Source organism: Pelodiscus sinensis, chromosome 14, assembly GCF_052426305.1.
Source record: "Pelodiscus sinensis isolate ZL-2025 chromosome 14, ASM5242630v1, whole genome shotgun sequence".
In the NCBI taxonomy this organism is placed as follows: domain Eukaryota; kingdom Metazoa; phylum Chordata; order Testudines; family Trionychidae; genus Pelodiscus; species Pelodiscus sinensis.
Window position 1 is genome coordinate 38,063,410 of NC_143065.1, and position 12,928 is coordinate 38,076,337.

The 12,928-nt window shown below is 41.4% G+C and overlaps 1 protein-coding gene across 5 annotated transcripts in view; it reads left to right on the forward strand.

Annotated features, from left to right (window-relative positions):
- The window catches only part of LRRC28 (leucine rich repeat containing 28), a 92,549-nt gene extending 91,951 nt beyond the window's left edge, over nucleotides 1-598 (forward strand). For all 5 annotated transcript variants that reach the window (XM_075896965.2, XM_075896967.2, XM_075896966.2 and 2 more), the window contains one exon: nucleotides 259-598. In XM_075896965.2, the coding sequence (XP_075753080.1) occupies nucleotides 259-331 (73 nt within the window). In that variant the 3' untranslated portion in view covers nucleotides 332-598. The remainder of the gene's footprint in view (nucleotides 1-258) is intronic.
- Nucleotides 599-12,928: the final 12,330 nt, after the last annotated feature.

The window sequence follows — 12,928 nt, forward strand, 5'->3', positions numbered from 1 at the left end:
AAACTGAATCAAAGGTTCTCCAGATATTTTCTCTTAACCATTAAACCTACTGGCAGTAACACTCATCAACACACTGTTCAGAAAGAAAAACCTCTTGCTGTTTTCACAAATCAGAAATACAAATCTTCTTTTTAGGTAGTTGGCCAGGATTTATCCTTTATTTTTACAGTCCAAAAAATTGTCTGCTGTGAAAAGTGGCCAGTTATTTCAGACCTGAACTGACAACTGTTTTTTCTATCATCTCTTTTTTTTTTCCAGGCGGAGAACTGTTAGTTTTGTGGCATACTGCTGCTCCACCCAGTGTCTGCAGACTTTTGACCTACTGAGTTGATAAATACTTAAAGCTACTCCGGAGCATTGCCAGCTTAAAGCTGCATTAGACTGTGTATCCCATTGGTACTGGAATACTGTATGTTTGTGTACATGTGTGCATACTCCAAAATAGCAGAAATGCTCATTCAGGAACACTAAGAGGCATTTAAGTCCTGCCCTGTAATTTTGGATGAAATGCAAAAACTTGAAAATGTAATGATCAAGATTTCACAAGTATTAACATCTTTGCTCTCCTCTAAGACAACATATAAATCAACTAATTCAAGGGCTCTGTCTCCGGTATATTTTTTAGTGTTTTTCACTTGTGGATCTACATAGGTTGATACTTGGTGTTACTTAAAGGTGTGTTAGCTTCTTGGACTATGTTAGATGAACACATAATTTACAGAATACGCCTCCAGTTTGGCAGCCCAGTTTTCATTTGTTCCTTTTACATTTCTCCCAGTAAAACCAGGATTATAGGTATACATTAACAGAGGGGAAGCAGCATTTTAAGGACCCCAGTTAAATTTGTGTGCCATTTTCTCTTCGCTGCCTCCACTCTCCTCAGTAGTTTCCTTATCAAAGAACTCTTATGGCAGTATATTCAGCCTTTGCAGCTGACTGACATGTTCAAATCTACCTATTAAAAGCAGTACCCTCCTTGTAGACATCATTTTACGACACAGCCTCTCTTGGAGTACCGGGGTTAGTAGGGAAAAATCTGCTCTCTTTTGAAGTGAAGGCTTCATAGAACTGCTCTAGCAGGTTCTAGGAGATCAGTATCTTTGATTATTACACTGATTTGATTTGAAAATAGCTTTAATCTTTCATGAAAAATCTGACGGTTACATACACAGTTATCCATATATATTTGCTGTCAACTGAGGAAAATCCTGGAGTAATTTGAGAGGTGAACAGTGGGTCCTGTAATCTTGCTGAGAGCTGGCCCCTATATCTCTGGGTTCAAAGTTTGACTGATTTCCAAAATGGCTTCAGTCAAGTACCTTAACATCAGAGGAGTATGAGAAAAAACATAAACACATATCTTTATAAAAGATCTGCCGTGTGCTTTTTAGCATCTTTATGGCAAGCGTAACTCAAAACCCCGTTTATTGCAATCTTAGTTGGGGGAGGGTCATTTGATGTTGGAATATTCTCATTACAACTACAGTACAAAAGGAAGAAACATGCCCAAAATGTCTGTGATTTATATTTTTAATTTTAAACTAAAATAGTATAAAATGTAGTCTGTCTGGTCTGCTAATACACTGTGTTCATGATTAGTTTAGTTTGTAAACCATAACTTACTTAGAGACTTAACACAATGTTCTTTGTCATACAGTAGTTACATGCTGAAATAGATCTGAATGGAACAATTTGATATAAAAATGGCAAGATAAAGAAACATACTTGGTAACGTATTAGTATATGCAGAGGTGAGGGAAGAGTGGCACTTTAAAATGCTTTCCTGTTACAAAACAAGTATCTGTTTCTGCTGCAGCCTTGCTGTGGACTGTTCAAATGAATGGAGCATCCCAAGCTTTTCAAACTTTCCTAAAAGGGTAATTTTGGAGGGCAGGACTTGAAGGTAGATTGTATCTATTATTTAAGGTGCACAACTTTTCTTGGAGATGAAGTTGCTGCCATAAATCAGAAGATGTATGCTTTAAGAAGTGCTAATATCACCCACAGTTCTTCATAAATGGAACTTTCTATAATAAAGCTCTTTTGACAGATCCACATTCCAGTGGGAAATGAACCCATGTCCAAATATCCTCTGTGCTGTCGGATTTCTTCTCCTGTATACTTTCGTTAGTTTGTCTTGTAAATCTCAATTCTGGGATTTCAAACATGTTGCCCCAGTTATTGGGGATCAGTACAAAGGCAGCAAAGTGGGTGCTGAACTTTTCTTCAATTCTGCAGGACAATACAAGTTTGAATTGTAAGTTTCCTAAGTTCAGAGCATCTCCCAGTCAGAAAATCATAGTGTGAAAATTCAGAAGCCTGTCACAGATTCTTATGTGTTTCATAGCTGGCACTATGCATATGTAGACATATTGCACTATTTAATTGGCCACTCAATGGTGTGTGTGGTATTATATAGCTTTAAAATAGACCTAGAATGTATCAATCCCGGCATAAAAGATATTCTTTTTCAGAAGGGAATGCATGCAACATTCTCATTTGAAATTCAGAACTGTTGTTTCCAAGCACTTGCTTTCCTTAAAGTACTAGTGGACTGAAAGACAACATTGAAAAATGTTTTGACAGCATAACCACTATGGAATTGAAACTGACTGTTCCTGGTTCTATGCTTTAATAGATCAGGAAAAGAAATGATTGTTTCCTCTTTTACATTTTTCTTTATACTGGGGATTTTATATTGGGTTGACTGGTTGATTTTCTCTTCTCAGTGTTAAAAGCACAGATTTGGAAGAACCTTTTTAAGCAAAGATAGTGTTGTTCTGATTTAGTACGGATCACGTAAGAAGAGAGCTTATTATTGTTCCCATAATTTACCGAAAGGTGTGAATTATGAAGTTTTATTGATTTAATCAATCTCTTTTTGTTAGCAAGTGCAATCCAGCATAATACAAGCAGACTCTGTAAGAAGCTGAAGCTGATATGGACTGAAAAAATACCTTAAATTCATGTTTATATTCAGCTACATTTGGGTGTTATAATTAACACCCCTGCTTTGTCTTTTTTTTCCCCTCATTTCCATGTATGTCTTCAGTCATGTTTCAAACTGGACAGTTTGAAGACTAAGCTATGCATACTCAGAGAGCACAAGTTATATTGTTGGTGCGATTGTAAGCCACCAATTTTATAGTAGAATTTCCCACTTTTGTGGCCTCTCTCTTGAATGACATGGGTTTTCTAGCTCTGCTTCAGTTGCATGGTGTTCCCAGTCTAGATCAAGTGGGCTGAGATGACCCTCCTGATCTTCACACAACCTGGTTCTATCATTAGTTGTTCCCAGTATAATTTGTTTATCACTGCTTCTAAATATTTTGTAGGATTTTCCCTTTTCTGTGTGTTTTTTGTCTGTTAGGATAACTATATAGTCAAATATGCTAATACCTTCAAAAAAGCAGGGAAGAATATTTTAGCTAATACTACTTGGAAAAATGGTTGTTTCTCATGTTAAATGTAGAATACATGAAAGTTACAATGGCACATGTCGGAATATAAACATAAATCCTAGCTCACGTGAAGTGAACGTGTTCATCTTGCAAGCCTGCAGATGCTGGTTGCTGATCTTTCAGTGAAGACAGTTCAGTCACTGAGTAAAAGGGGAATCCATGGCTTTCGATAAAGCATTCCAGTCAGTCATCTTTTTGTAGTATAGTATGCCTGCACAGTTTGAGCATTTCTGTACTGGATGATGTGTTTTCTTGCAGTCCTTTACACTGGGCTCGGCACTTCTGATCACCAGATCAGAATGTAAAAAAAATCTCCTTGATGGAGGGAAAAAAAGGAATAAATATGAATATCAAGCAAGGATTGCACATGACTCACTATGAGACATATATTTATCCCATTAAATTTAATGACAAAATTTCCACTAATTTCAGTGTGAGTATATCAGGCCTTAACGGAGAAGGCCTGTTCTTTAGTATCGTGCTGGCTTATTATCTAACCTTGCTGAATCTCCTCCTCTAGCATTATAGAGGGATAGAGGAAAACTTGTTGTTTTCCCCCAGTGTTATTAACAATATGTTCAGGTTTTACTGGCAATCCAGTATTAGTTAGTTGGTTTGATTTTCGTATGTAGTTATCTAGGAAACAATATGACACAATAAATAATTGCAGTTAAGGATTTGATGCTATTGAAGGGACTAGGAATCTTTCCCTGAATGTCAGGAGGAGCTGGATCAAGATTTAATTGACTAGAGAGAGAAGACTGTTTTCCCATTGTTGTATTGCTTGAGAGAGCTGGGGCTTTTCTTCTTTTTTTATCTTAATACTAATAAAAGATATCACCACTCAAGTCATTAAAAATATAAGGTTATAACTGGTTTGTGTTTGAAACTGCTAAGTAGCTTGAACCTCTGAGTTCAACTTTTTTTTTAAATTACAAACCTGTGAGTTCAAATGTTTTTGGAAGGAAATGACAAGGTTCCTGTGAGGTTTCCATTTTTTTTTCTTCTGCACTTTTGCCTATCTTTTGTTGTGTCAAGTTGCTATTCAAGTTTGGACAACAGCTGAGCTTGTTCCATGTATGTTTTTAAAGTATAACGTATAGCTTCTGCATTGTCTTATCCAAATGTCAACTTGTGGGAAAATTAGAGTTTTGATAGATGTTTAAATTAAAGTCAGTGGTGCAATTTATTGTACATGTTGGTTAATAAATTATATTTTTGATAGGTTTAGTAAACTGTAATACTAACTAAACTGCTGTTACTGTGACAATTGTATCAGAACAGAGCGTGAAAATAATTGTACGTCAGTTCATTTGAATAGCGATCAAAAAGTCTCCAATCCCCAGATTTACAGGGGAAAATGTCTGAAAATATTTTAATAAATCAAACACCTTTTCAGTTAATCTCTTGACTCAGCAAATAACGTGGTTTCTGTCCTATAATCACTTTCCAGTGCCAACATTTTTTTAAGCCCAGGTAGTAAAATGCTAATTTGAAATATTTTACAAGTTGACTGAAAAAGAGTAACTTTTCATAGGTCTTCATTATGGGTCATCATAGCCTAGCCATAGATATATTTTCTCTGGTTCATATTGCTTTCCAAACAATGTGCAGCAGCTTTCTTTGCAGCTGAATAAGAATGAGGTTTCCTATGTTATGCATCTACAATTCCAGTTACTTCACCCTTTACTGTTCTGTTAGTTTCATTTCTATATATGAAGCTGCCTACAAATATTTTATTACGAGTTATTAAAGTTGAAAAATGACTGAATGATAGCACTGTGTTATGTCAGTACTAGCACATCTGTTTTGAAAATGATACCTACTTAGGTGGAGGTGATGACTTTCTCTTCAGTTATTTTAATGAATGCCTTAGACTACAGTATGGTCCACTCAAATTATATTGTCTACTGGGTAATAAGTTTGATGTACAGATTTGGGTCTTCAGAATGGTTTCAAATAACTGTCTACTTTTCACAGCAGTCTTGTGATATAGTTAAGTTTACAGAGTTGTATGTCCAAAGCCTGATGAGCTTTGGATCCTTTAACAAATCAACAAAAACCCTTAAAACCATAATTTGCCAACGGAAATGTCCCAAATACATTGGAACAGAATGAGAGAATCAATATCCCTGAACCTTGCAATGAAAAACTCTTGGCATAAATACAACTGTAAGTGGGAAACTTTATATCTGTGGGTTGAATGATGCTAGCCAGGGCTGTAGGGAGAGTTTTAGGTCCTCACATGGACAGGCACTAGGTATACCCTTACCGATGTGTTTGTCAGTATTTAGGGGAACCCTGTGTAAAGATTCTGGGAACTAGAGAACCATAGACAATAACAGTGTCTGTGTGCCCTGGTCTCATTGAATCCCTTTTATATTGAATGGAGTCCTGGCTTTTCCCTCTGCGTGAGATCTGTTCATCTTGTCCTGATTCTCCCTGGGAACGGTCAACTGTGTCATTTCTGTCACTCTCAGCTGCCCCAACAAGGGCGACTGCAACAAGCCACCCACCAAGTAGGATAAGTGTTGTGTTAAAGCACTGAATATCTGCAAGTGAAGCCGTGAAACATGTTTGATGGACAGCTGTTGCTTGGTGCAGACATCTCCCACTCAGCCACAAACCTTTGATCTTTTGCAAGACGTTTCAGGAGTTATAAACAAAAAGAAATTTCTTGATCTCCATACATCAGCGAAGTGATTGATGTTCTGGGGATGCCTTCTAACTAGCTGTAGAGGACTGGCATCATCTCAAACACCCCGATGCTATTTTGCAAAGGAATGAGGAATGTCAGTATTGATGAGTCTTGCTGCAAGGTCACCTGTCAATCATAGCTGGCTGCCTCTCCATCGGAACTAGTTGCTGCTGCTGAGGGGCTCCCAGACAGAGCATGTGAAGAAGTCTGAGGGGAAATCAGAAGGTGAAACATCTTGGACAGAAGGTGGGGAAAATATTCTAGCAAATGTCATATTGGAGCGTTCAGCAAAATGACCCTTTTGGTGCATTCCCCAATGTGATTTCGTATGACAGTTTGCGCAAAAGAGACAATGGTCCATAAGAATGAAACAAGAGTGCTTGATGTACTGAAGAAGGAACTAGACTCAGAGATTTTTAAGTGCATATCTTAAATGCAGTATTGTATGGCTTATCCGGGATATACACACACATATTCTGTATTTGTAAGATTCACCTAAGAATGTCTTTTAAAAAGTACAATATTTAAAAGTAGTTTTCCCAAACCACAATGAAAACTCAGGCCATCTTTGATTTTCAAACAGACTGAGCATTGACAAATTTTTGTTGAAGTCGATGGAAGCTACAGGTGCTTTGCAAAACTGAGCAATAAGTGATTAGATATTGCAGCTCATGAGAGACTTCAGAAGCATGGAAACGTCAAGAGGCTATTCTACTGAGATATGCCAGATGCTAGGCGAACAGAGATTGTTCGCAGACTTTTGTCCATCAGTCTTTTATATCTTTGTGAGCTAGGGATAGTATTCTGGCTTAGCAAGGCAGAGTGGGCGGGTCGGGAGTGTTATCTTCCTACAGGAATTAAAAACAGTGGGATTATCATTATTGTCCATCCTGTGACAGATATATAACTCCAGAGAAATACAACCTGTTGGGGGGGAGTTTTATAGGTGGAGTCAAACAAGGTTGAAGTGGCACAAGAGACTAAGGATGGAGGTTTGGTGTAAAGGGTCAAGCATGAACTGATGTAGCAGCCTTCATTTTGATGTAAGAGGAGATTAATCAAGAGTGCAAAACTTGTCTGGAAAGGTATGAATGATTGGGATCTGCCAAGGTCTCCACCTGGGAAATGGAACACACTTAGGAAGCACTGCAAATGTGAAGGCTGTTGTTTTATGCGGTTTTTCTTCAGAAATGCAGGTTACTGGTAAACACTGGCCTAACCCCTGGAGGAGAGCCAAACAACTGGATATTAATAGATTTGCTGGGACAGTCCCAGTGAATTACAGAGACGGTGGGTCTACATCCCCAGTCTGGGCCTAGAGCTAATGATGGGAAGCCTGAGACCTAAAAGGCTGCTCTTGAGCAAACCACAGAGTTGCAAATAACCTAGATATCACATATACTGTGCCAAGTCCAATTAATGTCAGCCAATTAGGGCCTTGCTAGAACAAGTGGGGAAGCAAATACCATAGCTACACCCACCCGTGCCTGCAGCTTCTGGTCAGCTCTTGTCTCCAGTAAGGTTTCCAGTTCAGCATTCAACCTCCCAACTTCCCTTTCGTCCAAAAAAGAAAACTCTTCTGTCTATCTCTCATCTGCACCTGCTATCTGGCTCTGCCCCGGCAGCTCTTTGCTTTTTCCTTCATGAAGACCCAACCTTTTCCTAGCTCGATTTGACCACCATTGACTGCCATAGTTGAAGTGGTTTCAGATTACTTTAATGCATTTGTCCCCTCTGAGGGATACCTGCCCAGAGGTGGTTTTGCATAAATGCCTAGAATTTCCTAGTTCGTGTAGCGGAAAATCTCTTCCCATGAAGATAGGCATAATAATTCCAGTTTTAGCCTGACTATGATACAAGATACATCTTATCAAACTCGACATTTTCATTCTCAGCTGTCTCTATGAGCTATCAAGGAAAAAGCTTGTGGGGTTTTTTTCCCCTCCTTGCCAGATATGAGCAATCTTCATGCTATCTATATGCTGTTTGGCATTAAGAATCTCAGCGGACTGCCCTTGAGTAGATGTCAGAACACAAAATGCAAGGGACTTGTTCATCCTCTTCACTTTGCGTGTTTTCTGTATCTGCAGGAGAACTTCTGTCTATTCAGTAATGTTATTACTGACCAGGTTCAAACAAATCTCAAAGTTTGGAGAAATTTGGCCCCAGAGCTTAGCTTTCTGGCTTTAACAGGTGCTTTAAATTCATACAAAAACAAGGTCACACCTGTTAGCAGCCATATAAAGGCCTGATCATGGACATTCTTCAGAGAATGCCTCCATTTTTGCGCAAGCAGATAAACTAATGGCAACTGACCATAGAGAGGAGGTGATTTCACAGGGAAATAAGAAAAAAGGGAGAATGGCTTTGGAAGAATATCATTTATCAAGGAAGCAGAATTCTGAGCTGTTACTGTAATACTGTGCACTTTAATATTTGGGATTTATGCATCTCATTTAGGAGTGGGCTGAAAGTGTGTAGGGAGGTGGCTCACAGCATAAGGCATCAGCTGAAGGTAGGCAGGTGGGGTGGGTTGCAGGCTCTAGTTCGGTTTCCCAGAAGTTAAATAGGCTTAGGCTTTGAGGAGCAAGGGCCCTTTCAATCTCTGTTCAACTTGATCCAGATACAGGTGAGAAATCTCTCCTTTGCCATGTGCCCAGGCCACCTGCGGGGGTGGATGTGTGTCCATTCATACTCCCTCCATGTTCCCAGTCTCCCTTTCCACAGATAACCCTTCACAGGGAATAGTAATAGAGATGTAGCCGTGTTAGTCTGGTCTTGCTGAAAAAAAAGACAGGACTATGCCGCACTTTAAAGACTAACAAGATGGTTTATAAGATGATGAGCTTTCGTGGGCCAGACCCACTTCCTTAGATCAAATTGTGAAAGTAAATTGGCATGACCCTATGTACTAAAGGGATACAATCAAAAAAAGTGAACACATATCAATTGTCAATTTTGTATGTTTTCATTTTTTTTATTGTATCCCTTTGGTATATAGGGTCGTGCCAATTTTCTTCCACAATTTGATCTGAGGAAGTGGGTTTGGCCCACGAAAGCTCATCCCCTAATAAACTATCTTGTGAGTCTTTAAAGTGCTGCCCAGTCCTGTCTTTTCCTTCACAGGGAGGAAGGCTTAGCATTAGCACCCAGTTCTATGGCTCTTGACATGTCGTCCAAGTGTCAGTAAAATTTTGGAAAACTGAAGAAAATCTGGCAGCTCTTTGTTCTTCCTGCTCCCCTCCCCCAGGGCCGTTAAGCTGAGCTGCAAACCCAGCCCCCTTCCAACCGTCCAGTTTGACATCACAAAGTGACCGTGGGTTCCTACGGTAACTAGGCAATGCAAGCTGGCAGGGGCCCAGCTGCAGCGGTGGTCTGGCCTGTCCCTGCCAAGTTGTCAGTCTGGGAAGCATGGGCAGCCAGTGTGCTAGGTGGTGGAAGGCACAGCCTTCCCAATCCACCAGCCTGGCTGTGCCTACACTGCCCCCAGAATGCCTACTGTAGGTGTACTGGGGGCGGAGTGTTGCTGCTCCCAAGCACCTGCCCTCCCTGCGCTCCTGGGCTGGGGAGGCTAGAACCGCAAACCTTCCACCCACTCCGGTGCTCAGGCCTGAGTCAGCTGGGGCCATCCGCTCTCCTTCCTATGGTGGAGGGATGGGGACAGGGATGCTGCTTGGCTCCTGTGTGGGGCAGGGCCCCAACAGAAGGGGTGGGATTGGGGCTTGCCTCCCCCAGCCCTACCTTGACCCACTGCCCATTATGGGCAGATAGCAATGGATGCGGCGTAGGTCAGCAAGCACACTGGCCGCAAGTCCTAGGGCACGCTTGCGGGAATGGTGAGATGGCAAAGCCAAGGCTTGTGATTGCACTGCGTGGATGCAGGTGGAGCTGCAGATGGAAGGACGGGCCCCAATCCACTTCAGCCTCTCAATACAATTTTAAAATGTTGAAGTTTTTATGCTTTAATTTTTAGTTTTGGAGCAATTAGAAAAATCCGTGTTCCTGAGAGAGTCTCAGATAATTATGGTAATTGCTTTACTGGCACTGACATTTCTAGTGCAATCTTCCCATAAAGAGCGTTTGGCTGCCTTTGCTTCTACTCAAATTCTTCATATTGGAGGTGAGGGAAAGGAGCAAAAGCAAATGTAAATGATACAAGACAAGAATTGTGAATAAAAACGGTTTGATGCAAATGTAGATATGTAGGATGGCGCTGACCTGCTAGCCAAATGTCAATCTCTTTAAGTCTGACACCAAATCGGTTTGGCAAGGTCACGTCTGAAATCCAGGCAAGTGCCCTTCCAAAACTGCAACAAAAGCGGCGTGAAATCCTACATAGGCCAGGACCCAAATCTCTCATTTGTGGTTGGATCCAAATATATTTTCTAACTGACCTTAGCTTGAGCCTTTGACATTTTTCCATTCATGCAGTAGTGAAGAGCTCACATACTGAAGAATAAGACCTTTCTGCATGTATCCAGCTGATTATTCACCTTTATTTCTACAGATTTGGGAGCTGCCATTAGAATTCCCATTAATTTGTACCTAATACCTTGGAAGAAAGGAAAGCCTAAGTTTTTATGCTTTAGCTGTTCTGCCCTTTACTTTTATGGTGTGTTGACTCCTGTTTTTGTTGTCTTAGAGCATACAAGACAGTCTTCAAAATTCCAGATTTCAAAATAAGTCCTGGAGATATTTCTTCCTCCTCCATCTCTCAGTCCTACTATGAGTTCATCTCTCTCCATGCACAACATCAAAAATCTTTAATTTAAAAAACTTCTGCCTTTGAACTCGTCGGATTTCATACAAGAAGCTAGTTCAGGCCTTGCAACAGAAACCCCATCTCCCCACAGAAAACACAGATACTGTAAGAAGTGATGCTGCTTATTCACTAGCTGGCTGCTGACTTCCAAGTCCATCCTGAACCACGGCCTTTCTATGCTGTAGTGTTGGTGGCTCTTCAACCACTGCTGTGCTCCAGGTTGCCGCTTGTCTTCACAGAGATGGACCCAAGCTGCAAAGATCAGATCAGAAATATTGGTTATCTAATGTTTATCGGATATGCTTATCGGATAGTCAACAGGATAGTCAATTAGTTGCTCCTCTGCCTTTGCTGCCTCTATCACATAGAGGCAGCAAGGTGGGGAGAGGGACGTACTTCAAAGCGGCAGCGCCGCAGGGAACTCTGGGTCAACTGTGCAGCTCTACCCCTTTGAAATGCCACCTTGGCATTTCAAAGGGGCAGTGCCGCAGGGAGCCCAGGGTCAGCCGTGCAGCGCTAAGCCTGGAATCAGCTGCGCGGCACTGCCCCCTTTGAAATGCTGTGGTGGCGTTTCAAAGGGGCAGTGCCACAGAGAGCCCAGGGTCAGCTGGGGACTCCCCCGCTGATCCCGTGCTCCCTGCAGTGCTGCCCCTTTGAAATATCGACACAGCATTTCAAAGGGGCAGTGCTGCCCCATCAGCTAATCAAACAGTCCATGAAAAAATGCACCGACTATTCGATTAGTGAAATACCCGCTACTTAACATCCTTAACTAACATTGGATGCTATTGAACAAGCAGTGTCATTTACCAACTTATAAACCTATGCAGATTTAGAGTGCATCTACACAGCACCTTAAACTTCAAATAAGATACACAATTTGCGCTACGCAAATTGCGTATCTTATCTCGAATCTATTTCAAAATAGCGTATTTTTAAATTTGGCGCATCTACACAGCGCCACATTTCAAAATAACATGCCATTTCAAGCCATCCCCTTAACCCTCACTCAAATAGTGCGCCCATTATTTTGAAAAATATTTCAAAATAACAGGCAGCTTGTGTAGATGCAGGGTAGTTATTTTGGGATATCTCTAGTATCTTAAAATAGCCTAGTATAATGGTCTGCGGGTGGACTTTGGTCTTTGGGAGTCATATTACCTCTAGCAGGAGGGACAAAGGAATAGGCTGTGTCTAGACTGGCAAGTTTTTCCGCTAAAGCAGCTGCTTTTGTGGAAAACGTGCCAGCTGTCTACACTGGCCACTTGAATTTCCACAAGAACACTGACAATCTCATGTAAGATTGTCAGTGTTCTTGCGGAAAGGCTATGCTGCTCCCGTTCAGGCAAAAGCCCTCTTGCGCAAATGCTTTTGCGCAAGAGGGCCAGTGTAGACAACACGGTATTGTTTTGAGCAAAAAAGCCCCAATCGCGAAAATGGTGATCGGGGCTTTTTTGCACAAAACCGCGTCTAGATTGGCACGGACGCTTTTCCACAAAAAGTGCTTTTGCGCAAAAGCATCCATGCCAATCTAGACTCTCTTTTCCGCAAATGCTTTTAACGGAAAAACTTTTCTGTTAAAAGCATTTGCGGAAAATCATGCCAGTTTAGACGTAGCCATAGGCTTTGGCCGCCTGGCCATCCCTGCCGTTAGGGCCTGGGTACAGACTTGGGCCATGGAGCCGTGTTACATCCCACAGAGAGGGATACGTATAGAGATCCCGGCAGGTAGCCTCAAAGTGAGGCTAAGCTTGAGGGGCCTCCAAGAGAAGGTCACCCCTCTACAGACCCCTAGATCCCTTTCTGCAATGCTCCTTCCTAAAAAAAAACACAACAAACCAATGCAGGCTAAAAATTTGTCAAGCAAAAAAAAAAAAAAAACTGCACAGGATAAGTAGTACTGCCTCTCCCAGCCACTCTCCCCCAGCTTCTGACAGGCCCAGACCGGCGATTGCAGCCCCTCTGGATTCCCAGTCACTCCTCCCACCCCCGCTAGGCTTCTCATGC